At 37.1% G+C, this 14,835-nt stretch overlaps 3 protein-coding genes across 4 annotated transcripts; all 3 read right to left on the bottom strand.

Annotated features, from left to right (window-relative positions):
* Window positions 1–1,201: 1,201 nt before the first annotated feature.
* LOC130559203 (neurofilament light polypeptide) lies at window positions 1,202–6,772 on the bottom strand. 2 transcript variants are annotated; one of them, XM_057342147.1, is made up of 4 exons: window positions 5,608–6,772; window positions 3,866–3,990; window positions 3,499–3,525; window positions 1,202–3,414 (listed from the first exon to the last, which is right to left on the bottom strand). In XM_057342147.1, exons 1-4 carry the CDS (start codon window positions 6,604–6,606, stop codon window positions 1,854–1,856), a joined length of 2,712 nt encoding a protein of 903 aa, XP_057198130.1. In that variant the 5' UTR covers window positions 6,607–6,772; the 3' UTR covers window positions 1,202–1,853. The 2 variants fall into 2 exon arrangements, with proteins under 2 accessions (XP_057198130.1, XP_057198129.1); XM_057342146.1 differs by having other exon boundaries at window positions 1,202–3,525.
* A 1,346-nt stretch (window positions 6,773–8,118) lies between these two features.
* On the bottom strand, window positions 8,119–10,463 carry ifit8 (interferon-induced protein with tetratricopeptide repeats 8). The gene is made up of 2 exons (XM_057342568.1): window positions 10,401–10,463; window positions 8,119–9,653 (listed from the first exon to the last, which is right to left on the bottom strand). The coding sequence occupies exon 2, from the start codon at window positions 9,649–9,651 to the stop codon at window positions 8,347–8,349; it is 1,305 nt and encodes a 434-aa protein (XP_057198551.1). The 5' UTR covers window positions 9,652–9,653; window positions 10,401–10,463; the 3' UTR covers window positions 8,119–8,346.
* Window positions 10,464–11,362: 899 nt separating this feature from the next.
* Window positions 11,363–14,397, bottom strand: comtd1 (catechol-O-methyltransferase domain containing 1). Its single transcript, XM_057342828.1, has 7 exons — window positions 14,326–14,397; window positions 13,615–13,727; window positions 13,320–13,425; window positions 13,124–13,242; window positions 12,640–12,694; window positions 12,426–12,559; window positions 11,363–11,515 (listed from the first exon to the last, which is right to left on the bottom strand). The coding sequence occupies exons 1-7, from the start codon at window positions 14,366–14,368 to the stop codon at window positions 11,363–11,365; spliced, it is 723 nt and encodes a 240-aa protein (XP_057198811.1). The 5' UTR covers window positions 14,369–14,397.
* Between the last annotated feature and the right edge of the window lie 438 nt (window positions 14,398–14,835).

Here is a 14,835-nt window from a genome sequence, read left to right as displayed (position 1 = left end):
TCTGTTAATGCTAAAATGTAATTTAATGCAGTGCAAAATGTCAAATACAGGTAAAACAACTGTAAAAAATGAATATGGAAAATTCCTTCATATTAATACAGAGTATATTGTGCCCTACTTTTACAGATTTTTTTTAGTGTAAGAGGGTCTGTTTGAAAAGTATGCTGGTGCTCCTGAGCTGGCACGGCTGGCTTGTTTTGTTTTTAATCACCGCTCAGACGACTTCGTGGATCTGACAGTAATGGTGGAATGGCTCCTGTGGGTGTGGTATAAGTTCATTACCTTTTGCTCCCAGTGTTGCATAATGACGCTGATTCCCCGAGGCCATGCTTTCACAAAACCTCAGAGCTCCTTATGTGTATGTTTGAACTTTTCAATAAACTGTTTGAACTCATCTATGACACTGTTATTGTTATACAAAGCAAGTATTTCAAAACCTTCAACTCTTAGGTGTGTCTGTAGAAGTGATGCTGAGCTGCGTTGCAACCTAAAATTAGATGGGGGCAGAAGGTTTGATAGCAAAACAGGGAAAAAAATAAACGTATACATTTTATTAATCAATAAGCTTATTCACATTGAAGACTTTCCAAGTCTTGTTGATGTCAGACTTTATACAGGGTCCTTAAAGGGACAGTTCACACAAAATGAAAATGCTGTCATCATTGAATCACCTTCAGGTTGTTCCAAACCTGTTTAACTTTTAATTAATTGTTTTGCCTGAACACAGAGAAAGGTATTAGGAAGAATGTTAGCAATTTTCAGTTCTAGTTCGTCATTGACTACCACAGTAGAAAAAATGATTGTATATATTTTTTTGTTCTGTTGAACACAAAATGAGATCTTTTTTTAAAGAATGTAGGAAAGCAAACCGTTCTGGGGCACTTTTGACTACCATTGTCATTTTTCCTACTGTGGTAGTCAATGATGTCAGAAAACTGTAAATTGCTAACATTCTTCCAAATATCTTCCTTTGTGTTCAGCAGAGTAAAGGAATGTAAATAGGTTTGGAACAACTTGAGGAGGGCGAGTAAATGACAGAATTTTCATATTTGGGTGAACTGTCCTTTAAGGTTATACAACTGCTGTTAACCATCAAACAAAACAAAAGCATCGGAGCATAAAAACACCCCGATTAGCAAAACAATGTCTTCTGACGTAATCTGTAAAACAATGAACACTACAAAACTGATTGATATGCTGAAATATTTATTCTGTTATTGCATCATTTTAATACATACATTTGGCTGATCAGGGCAAGGGTGTAGCAAAATCAAATATATGATTCATTCCTCATTGTTCACACATTCTTTATGTACACCCATCTTACAGTGCACACAAGCGTCCAAAACCCACTTTGAGATTGCTAAAGTTCATGCTTAAAGGGACAGTTCACCCTAAAATGAAAATTCTGTCATCATTTACTCACCCTCAAGTTGTTCCAAATCTCTATAAATGTACAGTATTTGTTCTGCTGAATACAAATGAAGATATCTGGAACAATGTCAGTAACCAAACAGATCTCATGCCCCATTGACTGCCATGGTATTTATTTTCCCTACTATGGCAGTTAATGGGGGGTGAGATCTGTTTGATTACTGACATTCTTACAAATATCTTCCTTTGTGTTTAGCAGAACAAAGACATTTATACAGGTTTCTATCAATCTGAGGCTGAGTAAATGATGACAGAATTTCATTTTTGAGTGAACTGTCCCTTTATCTAATAATCATGCAGTTGTGTATAATGTATGTTACATTCCTCGAGTTTGTTTATTTGCGCATTCCACATTGTCTTTGTTTCTCTGTCTACAATACATTAAAGGGCATTGCTTGTTTCTCCAGGACCTTCCATGTTCACTCTGTCTTCTCCAGAGCTTTTGCTTCTGGTTTGGTTGTTGTATCAGATACTACGGCCTTCACTTCACGTGCGCCGCTGTCTGCTTGTTTGCTTTCTTTTGGGACAGTTTCTTCACTTTTTACATCTTTGGTGTTTCCACTGTCAGTCTGAGGTCGTTCGGTTTTTACAGCCCCTTCGGCTTTCTCAGGCTTCTTCACTTCGCTCTCTTGAGTTTCTTTTTGCACCGGCTTTGGTTCCTTGGCTTTAGGGGCTCCATTACTCTGTGTTTCATCAACCTTCTCGTCTGTGACTTTAGTTTCTCCTTCGCTTGTTTTCACACTGCTGTCTTTGCTGTCCTCCTGTTTCATTTCAGACTTCGGTTTTTCTGCTGCAACTTTAGAAAGTTCCTCCTGCGGTTTTTCTGGTGCGTTTGATTTGCCACCTTCTCCTTTCTCCGTTCTTCCACGGTCTATCAGTCCATCAGCTGTGCTGTCTTCTTTTATAGTGGATTCCTTTGGTTTTTCTTCCTCTTCCTTGTTTTTCTCGTGGGGTTTCTCTATAGGTTTCTCAACCTCGGTTATTTTGCTTGTGTCACCTTGATCTTTCTCCACACGCTCGGATTTTTTAGCTTCTTTATTGGCGGTCCCTGAAATCTCCTTTTTTGGGGAACTTATATTCTTTGACTTGTGCTCTTCATGTCCTGAAGCTGTCTTTTGTCCATTCTCAGTATTTTCAGGTGCTGGCTGTGGGCTCAGTGTGGGAGCGTTTACATCTATAGATTTCACTGGAGTTGTTTCTTTCTCTTGGTCTGCTGTGGTTGCGGTCTTGGATTCCTGAGATGTGACCGTAGCATCTTTGTGTCCATCCTCTTCAGATTCTTGAGAAGTAACCTTAACAACCTCCTCACTGGGTTTATTGTTTACTTGTGCTGTTGTTTCAGGATTGTGCGGCTCCTCAGAAGTTTTCTCCTCGGGTCCAGTTTTATCAGATTTTTCTACTGACAGCTCTTCCGACGGATCTGATTTCGGCACATCTTTCTCTGCCTCTTTAGCTGGTTCATCTGTCTTCTTTACATTGTCTTCTCCAGGTACATCTGACTGTGCTATTTCTGTTTCTCTAGTCATATCATCTTTTAGATCCTTGTGCTGTATGTTCTTTGTGTCTTTTCCTTCATCTTTTTCTTCAATGGCATTTTTTGTGAGAATTTCATCTCGAGTTGGTTTAGAGTCAGTGTCCATGTCTTGATGTAGCTCAGAAGCATCTGTCGTGTTTTCATCTGGCTTGTCTTCTACATCATCTTTCTCCTCAGCTGGTGTGACTTCATCTTCTTCTGGCTCTACTCTAGGGTTCCCCCCATCACTATCCTCCACCGCTGCTTCTGGTTCTTCATCTTTAACTTCTTGTGAAACGTCACCATGTGTATCTTTCTCACCACTCTCCTCATCTGGTTGGTCACCCTCACCCTCCCCACTCTTTTCAGACCCAGTGTCCAAAATTTCCACATCTTCTCTGGTTGTCTCTGTAATGATCTCTTCAACAAATTTATACTGAGGCTCTGCTCTGCGACCTCCCCCCTGCCTTGTGACACAAGGGAGAGTATAGATGGGTGACTGTCTATAAATGTATGGAACTGTAATATGTGCATCTGAGATTATAGAGTACCTTGACTCTTCACCTTCCAAAAGTTTTCTGCGAGGGAAAATCAATTCAAAACATAGTCATTACGGTCACCACTAACACAAAATCGACTCATATGGCTTTTTATTGACAGGTGGATATATCTAATGAGCGCAGTATATATGCTTATATACAATTTAATAATAACAAACTAGAATTTAAGACTTGATAATATTTTACACATTATTTATTTAAAACGCTAAAAATGAAAAAAATCATTATAAATTTCTCTTGGCAATGCTGTAGCTTGACTTTAACATCAATTTGCCAATCAACCACAATGATTGGCCAATGTCAATAATTTAACAATATCGTAAAATTAAAGCAACTGTATCAGTCAAAATGTACGTACCTGTAGGAATAAATTTCAGCGTCCAGTCCCATTTTCACATTGAGAAGATCCTGATATTCTCTGAGATGGCTGCTCATTTCATATTTAGCATTTTTTAGCTCGAATTCCAGCTCTCTTATTGTGTCCTGCACCAAAAATGAAAAGGTAAATTAAGTAAACACCATGAAAATGCATTACAAGCACACACACACGCACGCACGCACGCACGCACGCACGCACGCACGCACGCACACACACACACACACACACACACACACACACACATGTCTGGTTTACTATCTCCGTGGGGACAGTCCATAGGCGTAATGAGTTGTATACTGTACAAACTGTATATTCTATCCCCTATCCCTAACCCAACCCCTAAACCTAAAGATCATAGAACACTTTTTGCATTTTTAGATTTAAAAAAAATATTGTTCTGTACAATTTATAAGCTTTTTTGCCCGTGGGGACCTCAATTTTGGTCCCCACAGTGACACGAGTCCCCATGTGTTGGTGTGTATCCACCGGGATATACAAACATGAACACATACACACACACACACGCACACATTTACATTTAATCATTTAGCAGACACTTTTATTCAAAGTGATTTGCTAATGAGACAAATATTTGCAAGTACATTGAAAATAGGTCTCACTTTGCATAACACAGTACACATAAGCTTATTTCATATGAAAAAGATAGGAGCAGCAGCATAAATAAAGTGTTAGTATTATTGGGTCAGGTATTTAGGAAAAACGTACATGAATTCTTCTTTATGTTAGGATGTGTATACAGCCATAGAAAATATGAAGAGAATTTACTAGAGAAATCACTATTTCTAGATACAGTATGTGATTGATTAAAATTATTGTTTTTGTTTCATTCTGTGAACTAGTTATTTGATATCAAATTGAAAAAGAAAGTATTGTTTTTATCTGCATTTATTTGCAGAAAATTGAAACAGGAAAAACTGGTCAAAATACACTGAAAAAAACAATTAGTAGGATTTACCTTTTTGTGCAGTTTTTTTTTAATTAAAATTTACTTCCAAAAAATTGTGTCAAGTTTTTGCACTCAGTTTTTGAAATAAATTTACTTAAAAATCGTGCAAGTTAGCACAACAAATTTAGTAAATGCTACTAGCTGTTTTTGTCAGTGTAGAAAAATTGTTTATATTCATGTTTAAACAACAAAATATGTTTTACATGTATTTTAGGATATGAGGAAAAATAAATATATGATGGAATTGGCCTAAATTTTTCACAACTTTTATGCGTCTTTGAATTCTATAAGTCTTTCAGATTGCGGTGTTGGCTGACTTTTTAATTTAACATATTCTGGACTGAAATTGTCACAATATATAGAAATGCTGAATAAAGGCAAAACTGGTCTCTTAATTTTTTTGCTCCTTCTTGAATTCTAAGTCAACAGACAAGTATTTTTTAACAGTAAGTGTTGCCAAGGTACATTTTATGAAAAATGTGCAATAGTACCACATATTCTATGTACAGTATTAAATCATTTCCTGTATTTCTTAATGTTTCTACTGTCTTTGCTAATATGTATTTACTGTAAAGGTGCTTTGCAGCAATGCAAAATTGTAAAAGGCTCAATAGAAATAAATCTGAATTAAATTCAAAGAACAGTGCATTAGAAATGCATCAAATGAACACGTAGATTCACAAAATTATAAAATGTGGCTTGCTCCTATCATTAAATTGTATAGGCTTAAAAGCTCCCTTGCACGGTTGCTCACCTGATAATGATGGATTTCAGCATTGTGGCGTTGCTCCAGGTCATAGAGTTGCTTCTCCAGTGCTTCTCTCACACCTTTCACAGAGTCGAGCTCAATGTTCTTGGACTGCAGCTGTCTCCTGTGCTCCTGAATCTCTGCTTTAGTTGCCATGAGGGCTTCTCTGTTGACCTCAGCAGCTTTGGTCAGTTTGGCGAGTTGCGCTCTAAAGCGCTCCTCAGCGTATCTGGTGTCAGATGCAGTGTGACCTTCAAGCTTCATCCTGATGTCTCTCAGAGCTGCAGTGAGATCACTTCTAATAAAATCACTCTTTTCTGCTATCACCTGACTGTCCTGCATCTGGACCATCATTTCTGCCACCTCGCTCTCGTGGTTCGCCTTCAGAAATCTGATCTCATCCTCAAGTGCTTTTGCTTTCCTGTCCATCTCTTGTTTGGTTAGATAGGCATCGCTGATGCATTTCTTCAGCACCGCGATGTTGTCTTGAGCACCAACTCGACCACGCGTCTCTCCGTCGTACTTGTCTCGTAAAGTGTTGAACTCGTCCTCCAGGTTCTGACGGTTTATCTCTATCTGATGCTTTTGAAGCGTCATCTCGTGCACCTGCCGCCGCAGATCGTTCAGTTCACATTCATACTCTTCGGATAGAGATGCAGAGGATTTAGCTTTGAGTCTAATGCCCTCAATTTCTCTCTCTAGTGCTCTGTTTTGGTTCTCCAGGTGATGAACCTTCTCGATGAATCCTGCGAAGCGGTCATTCAGCCCCTGCAGTAACTCTTTCTCACTCACTTTCCTAACAGGCATCGCACCTGCGAGTTTGTTCGCGAAATCTAGGCTATCTACCGATTTAGCCCCGAAATCACTTACGATTTCATGTCCTCTCAGTGGGGTTGTGGTGCCATAGGTAAAGGTAGTCCTCGAGATGGGTTGTGATGAAGGACGTGCCGTTTGGTACCGGTACTCTTCCCGTGTCCTGCCAGGTGAATGAAGAATACGTTCCATCGCGAGGCCGATGCGTTTTCTTTCGCAGCGTTTGGTGACGGACTTCTGCTTCCTATATATACCGAAATAGATGCCAGGTTTGCGAAACGCAGCTGTCCATAATGTTTAAATGCACAGAATCAGCTGTAACAGCTCAGCATCCTGCGCGCGCACTCCTCGCACATCCTCCAGGGGACCGATGTGACGTCACGCGCGCTCACTGATGCGCAGAATCCCAACCTTATCATACTCGCATTTTTCAACCACATTTAATGTGTGATTTTTTCTTGTGATAAAGGCTCGGCATGGTGTCAAATGTAAAGAATGAAATGTTTTTTTTTCAAACGTTTTCTCTGAAAACTAGGTTGTGTTATTGATTTACGGCATTACGTTTTACTGTATTGTTAGATTTGCACATATTTTACTGACGGAACAATATTCTTCACGCTATATTGCGCGTGTTTGTGCTGCAGAAAAACACGAGCCTTTCACACATGCTGTTCGGTCACGGAGCTTATGAGAGGAGCTGGAGTCATTCCAACAGCGCAGCACTCACACGAGCAGCCAACAGCAACACAAGCACCACATGTACACCATCCAGTGCGTCTATAGACCAAAAAGATTAAAACACTAAAACGATTTGCCACCGATTGAAATTAAGCTTACAATTTAAAAGAAATGACTATCATTTTCTTTTCAAATTAGTTTTGCACAGCATCAATGTAAGATCCAAGACATGAAGCTTATTCAAAGACATGAACTGCGCTTGCTTGCTGCCGTAAGATGCAAATGCAGATGTTTATTTAATAAATTCGTGTTTGGACAACATGGATCATTGTCATAACTGAAAATACGCAGAGGGTTGTGTTCCCAGTATGCTTTACTCTAATGACTGGATGAGGAGAGTCGAAATGTTGAAATGAAGTGTTAGGTGTGTTTTTGATCAGGATAAGATAAGGAAACTTGTTAGTGTTTATTCTTCTGCAATGTTAAAATTCGTAAGAATTTCTGTTTGGTGTGAGTCTTTGGGATTGCCATTACGGTGAAGAGTGAAGGACATTATACTACTACATCACTTCTGTATGGATGTGGCTTTATTCAGACTTTAAATAGGCTAATGTAAAATTAATGTTGGTGCTTCCTGATAGCAACACTGTTATAAAGGTTTTAATGTATTGTTAATATTTTTAATATTTAAATAAAATTTACATTACTTATCTTAAATAACTTGATATGTCAAGTTATTTGTTTATGTCACAAAAGCTTACATTACAGCTCCTCACGTTCCTTTAATTCAAATAAAGGTTAAAACCTTTACATTGGTTTTATGTGATTCAGCTGAAAATGTATGCGTATTTTGGGCGACATATTTGTGCATATTTAACTTTTCAGCACCGTTACATGAATTATTTTTTTCATAAAATGAATTATTACAAATGACACAGAATCTATAGTGTATTGCTTTATTGAATTGTTATTGAATGATAAACATAACTTAGACAGGAATTTAATTTGTACTTTAAAACTGCACTTTTTTATATTGAATAAACGTATATTATAATAAGCATAAATATAATATATTATAAACATCAATCAACATTTCCTTTATGCTGGTTACAGAGTTGTTTAACAAACTTCATTACACAAGTGACAATAGACAGTTGAGATAATAGATGTATTCGTATACTGTTAAGGGCAATTCATGAGTGGGAACAGCATTTAAAAACGAATTAGGTATGTTGCAATAAAATACGTCCTCTTTTATTCAGCAGCTGATAGGTTCTCTGTTTTTAATGAATCAAAGAACTTCTTGATTTGGTATGTGTCCCGTCTGTCACGCTGAAGAACTTTTTTCAGTCTGTTTTTGCAGATGTTCCATTCAGTAGACACCCGACGCAGCATCATGCCTTGTTTGTAATGCTCAACTGCAGCTGCCTCTGAACCCAACCTGTAAAGATGGAAATCTCCATACATGCGATGCCATGCTTGACGATCAGCCGGCTTTAGGTCAGGAAGGGCCACCAGCTCCTGAAACTTGTGTTCTGCCTTCTGCGATTGTTTTGCTTCTGCGTATCTTAGAGCTAGCTCCAACTGTGGGTATATGAAGCCTGGATTTAAACTGGCACCCTTCTCTAAATGCTGAATGCAAAGGCTGAGCAACCGTGGATTGTGTGTGTCTTTCATCTGCATGGCTTTCCAGCGATAATTGTTGGCAATTTCGTGATGCAAACGCGACGAGTCTGGTGCTTTTCTCAGCATTCGCAGCAACACTTCCAGGGCCATATCATAGCACTGCTCTTTCTTCATGAACTTGGCAACATGCAAAACAACACCAAGGTTATCCGGTGCCATTTTAAGTGCTTTTCTCATGTATTCCCACGCCTCAGTGTTTCTCGTGTTCTTGTAGCACTTGAGTCCCAGATATACGTGAATCATTGCATTGTCTGGGTGCAGCTTCAGTGCTCTCTTCAACTGGACCACTGCAGGAGACTCTTCAAAACGTACACGCCTGACCTCACCAACCTCCAGTCCCTCCAGACGGAACAGAGCAAAGGCCAAGCCTGTGTTCCATTCCTGGTCATCTGCATCTTTCTGTAGTGCTTCAAAGAATATCTCCTTGGCTCTGATGTAGGATTTTCTAGAGAATTTAAGAAGCGACCAGGCTTTTTCACTTTGGACCTCTCTGTGAAGATCTGTTGGGGATGGGGTAGGAAAAGCTCTAAAAATATCTTTCACTTTCTCTACGTAGGATTTGGCTTCGGCTACATTTCCCATGACACTGTGCAGCCAGGCCAAGTTTCCATACGTCACAATCAAATTTTTTTCATCCCCCGTGTGTTCCTTTATTGCTAGTTCCAAGTTCTTTAGTGCTTCATCATTAACACCTTGTAGATGTTTGATGTAAGCCAAAAAGTTGTATTCTCTTTGTTGTACATTTTCTTTATATTCACATTGCACTGCTAGTCTTTCACAGATTTTCACATCAAGGAAATTAAGATCAGCATTTTCCTTTTCCAAGCCCCAAGTAAAGTGGCAGGACAATATTTTAAGATCCTCCTCCGACATGTCTTAATGAAAGCAGGGAGAAATATTGTTATTATTTTTTCACATGTTCACATTTGTAGAGCTTTGCACAAATGTAAACGCAACAGATTTCATTTTATTTCAATATGTTCCCTTTTCAAAATTTACTTGGATCCCTCCCGGACAGGGAATAATACTAGTCCTAGACTAAAATAAATGTTAGAGGTGTCCAAACTAAAAACAACTTGCACTGACATATCTTAAAATACATCAGTGCCACTGTGTTGTCTCATAATGCACACAAGTAATGTTTGTTTGTAAAAACTACGTCAATGTCCTAATTTAACTAAAGTCTAGTCCTGGATTAAGATAATCCCTGTCCGGGAAACCGCCACTAAATGTTCAATACAATAACATTTTTATAACATGCTTTTATTATTATTATATTTTATCAAGTGGTGATCTATTCGGTTAGCTTTTAAAAAATATTTTTTACAAAATGTAAAATACAATAGCTTTTAGGCAATACATTTTACAAAATGTAAAATTCTAATAACACACAGTATAAAATTATGTAATTAGTAAATCATGGCAGGATGCTTTTATATTAATGTAATGTAAACAATGTAAATAATTTCAAATTTGTTTATAAATTACACTCATTCATCACATAGCCTATAAATTATTTGCTAATTTGGTTATAATTTTATACAAATTTTCAGTATTACAGTACAATAATAATTTAAATGTTTATTATTATTGATAGAAATTAAAGTAACTGAAAAAATTACCTTCTGCAAATGATCGAACCACAGGCTCTTCGGGTGCTCTCCGAATTTGTCACATTGTCACACGACGCGATTGGTTACATACAGAACTTTGCCTGACAAATATCCAGTTAAGTTTCGCTTTCCACTTAAACCACTGAATACGTATAAACGAAACTGTAAGGCTTCAGTGTCAGTAAACAACACATACACTTTATTTGCCAGTATACACACTTTAAATTAAGGTGCAAAAGGAAATGTGAACTACAGTAAGAATTTGAACACCCCCGTATCATAATGGCATTCCAGTATCCAATTCATTTCTAGTTCCAAGCCATCATTTATGAACATTGCTTTAATACTGGATAGAAGAGTCATTCCCAAACTGAAAGAACGAACTCTGTTTCCAGTTTTAGAATGTCATTACAAGCTGTTGCATTAACTCCAGCTCACAGAAATACTGCGTAACACCCAAACCTGTTCATTTAAAGCGGGCTTTCACGTATATTTGGCGATGTATTAGTAATTGTTACCTTTCAACAGTATAAATGTTCAAATGTATACAATAGACATGACGCTGTAAAGCTATATATTTCAAAGCAATGAAATTGAACCTTCATAATGTAAGGAGCAGGTTTCAAACAGTAACTTTATGTGGATGTTTAATGTCTCCATCTAGCGGCCAAATCTTATAAAGCTTAAACGTCGTAATAAACCGATGACCCGGTCGTCACGTGCGTGAGTGTGTGCCCAGAGTTAGCAAAACATTACATTTAACGCAAAAACAAATGGAGAATGCGATATTTTACAGAGATTGATGCTTGTTTTTATTTTATTGGCAACTTTTTCACCAGAGTAGCTGTGACGAAGAAGGTCTGAACTATTTAGCAATGGCCTTACTTCCAAAACAACAGAGGTAACGGTAGGCTAATGTGAACATTTGTTTTCTGTCTACTGTAGTTACACCAATTGTCACATATTCTGGATTATCTTTTAATAGCTAGGGTCAGACCATCTCCAACAGTGAGCATACTAAGATCAATGCGTTCATCTTTGTGTAACTTCTTGTTTAGTTTGTCAATGGTTTGAGAGGAGAGATCATCCTCAGCAGGGTTGATGACCCGCCCACCCCACAGCACCTGACAGACGGAAAGATAGACAGACAGAGAGGTAAGTGCGCAACTTCATCACGATATTTCTCTGGCAGTATTTACAACACATTTATTGTGTCGTATTGTGACATATGTTTCAACGACAATCCACATAAACAAACGTGTCCCAAAGTTAGCTTCCGGTAGACCTCTGCAAAGACTGTCGAGTAGTAAAATAAATTGTTATATTATAACCAAACACAGACCGGAAGTTAACTTCGGGCCAGCTGCATGCGTCTGTTGAAACCGTCTAAAAGTTCATTATGCTTTTTATTTCCATAGGTTTGTAGAAAACCTTTTTATGTTGTTGACATAATATTTATTACCAGTTCCATTTGTCTAAAATTAATTTCTAAAATAAGAGCACATTTAAAAAATATGGCAATTATTTCTTTGCTGCATGTATTGTACTTGAGTTTATTGAGATATTTTAAGATTTTTTTATGGTGTTAAAGGGATAGTTCACCCATAAACGAAAATTCTGTCATTAATTACTAACTCTCTAGTTGTTCCAAACCTGTATACGGTTCTTTGTTTGGTTGGAACACAGAGAAAGATATTAGGACGAACGCTTGTAAGCAAACAGTTTTTGGTCACCATTGACTACCTTTAGTTAGAAAAATGGTAGTCATAAGTGCCCCAGAACTGTGCTCTCCTACATTCTTCGAAATATCTTCTTTTGTGTTCAACAGAACAACGAACATTAAATTATCATTATGGTGGCTAAGAACTGTTTGGTCATAAGCATTCTTCCAAATACATTCATCAGTACAAAGAAATTCATACAGATTTGGAACGGTGAGTAAAAACGTGAGTAAATGATGACAGAATTTTTATTTTTGGCTGAACTATCCCTTTAAATATGAAAATGAAAAAATGTTGTACTTAACATACTTACATTGTCAATCGCTATAATGCCACCCTTTCGAACAAGCTGAAGAGACTTTTCATAGTATGTTTCATAATTCTTCTTATCAGCATCAATGAAGACAAAGTCATATGTTTCGTTTTCAGCAGCAGTTAAGAGTTCATCTGTAGGGACAATGCTTTTAGTTTTTTAGCTCCACCTATAAAAGTAATAGGCCTATATAATTATTGTAGTCCATCTTTACCCAATGTTTCTTCTGCAGGCTTAATACGAATATCAACTTTATCTTCCACTCCAGCCTAAAACAGAGTTTGCCGTTATTGCTGTTTGTTATAATGTTGCATATACATGTATTTGATTGAGTGTTATATTATAGCTACTATACAGAAGAAAATGCACTGTGCTTCTTTGACTTTGCTAATTGTTTATATCAGCACTCAAATGGGCATTCACGTTCATCTCAGTCAGCACATGCTAGAATCTGATGGACATTTCTGCATCTCTCTCTTTTCTCACTCCTGGTCAAGCTGGCCTTAAACTGATGACTGCATTCTCACAGTGGCAGGCATAAATCAATATTGAAAATGAGACGTGTGTAGGTGTATGTTAAACACTTCAGATACAGATATCTGACAGACAAGGTTAGGACTAATAAAAATAGTGTGTTCAGTTTAAGTTAAGTGTATGAAATAACAATCTATTAGTGAAATATGTTTTGCTTGGCATACCTCTGTAAAATAGGGCTTGGCTGTGTTCACATATTGCTCATTAATTTCACAAGCCACCACACGTCCATTCTCAGGTACTAGCAGAGCCAGATTTAAGGCGTTGTATCCTGTGTACATGCCTAAATTGTTCACATTTTACAAGGGATCAGTTAATTTATTACACAAAATCATCATTATTTGTATGGCTTTCATTTACCTATCTCAATTGCTTTATTGGTCTTGATCAGTTTAGCTAGAGTAGCCATAAACTGAGCTTGCTCTGGTGCCACCATCATTAGATGGTTGGGATCCTCCATAGTTTTCTTAAAACAGAAACATGCAGGTAAAAAAGAAAATGAGAATTTGCTGACCTCTAGTGTTAGCATGTAAGATTACACAGATCTAAGAAGACAAACCCAACTGTAAGTAAAATGCTCATTGCACACAGTTTTTGAGTTTTCTATGGTGGCACAGAAGTGTTTCTGTGTTTTATGAAGTGTTTCTATACATACCAGACGTAGTTTGGTAAGCACTGGATGCTCTCTGAGAGAGTTATTCACCACATACTGCAACAAAGGGTTATCTCCTTTATGACTTTTGCTGATAAGGGAAGAGCTGCATATTCCTACACATAAATTCAATGGACGTTATATAAAGTATTGCTGGAAAAAGACATTTAATAATAGATTTAATAATATTTACATTTCATAATAACAGACATCCACTTTATATAAAACAATTCAAATACAATTATACATTATGTATAATTGTTATATGTATGGTTACATATATTTTGTTCCTGTAGCTCAGTTGCTAGGGTATTGTGTTAGTAGCGCAAAGATTAAAAGAGCACACAGCAAGATGATACTTGCACCTTTGCATTACTGTGAGTCTCTTTGGATTAAAGCATCTGCCAAATGTATAAATTTCAATGCAAAATGTTTAAATGCTTGAACATTCATTTAGCTGATTCTTTAATCCAAAACAACTCTGAAGGTATAGCTTTATCAGTATGTGTCTTCTTGCTGCTAATGCAAATGCACTGAAAATCACACAGAAACGAATGCAATGCAATGAAATCACACAGAAACATATACCGTAGGCTAGGAGAGGGATTTTTTGTAACTGAGGGTAATTTGTAGTAAAGTTGAATTTGTATTGCAAGAGTCAAATTATTATAAAGAATAAATGATTATAGATTACCATAATCTACATAAACATACCTGTCAATGCCAAGAAGAGGCCAATAGTACAAAGCATCTTCATTTCTGTAGCCAAACTATAGTGACAACAGAAACCAATCACAAATTTTGTGAACAAGTAAGCTCTCCCAGCTGAGAGGGAAAGTCCATGTTTTGTTTGTTTGGACTCCTAAGATAAAAAGCAACGCTGTGTGCAAGCTATTGATTTTAGTAACAGTTACAAGTATTTATTATCAACAAGGTTGATATAGAGCCGCAGAAAAAATTAAGAGACCACTTTAGAGACTGAATTTCTGATTTTAAAATGAACTATTTATGGGTTTGTGTTTATGGTAAAATGTTCATTTTTGTTTTATTCTGTGAACTACTAGCAACATTTCTCCCAAATTTCAAACAAAAATATTGTTTCTATTTGCATTTATTTGCAGAAAATGAAAGCTAGAGAAACATGTCAAAATAACAGAAAAGATGCTCTCTATTTTTTCAGACCTCAAATATGGCAAAGACAACAAGTTCATATTCACTTTTAAG

Source organism: Triplophysa rosa, linkage group LG9, assembly GCF_024868665.1.
Source record: "Triplophysa rosa linkage group LG9, Trosa_1v2, whole genome shotgun sequence".
Classification (NCBI taxonomy): Eukaryota; Metazoa; Chordata; class Actinopteri; order Cypriniformes; family Nemacheilidae; genus Triplophysa; species Triplophysa rosa.
Note: the sequence above shows the minus strand (reverse complement) of the source record. Positions and strands in the feature narration are given on the sequence as shown.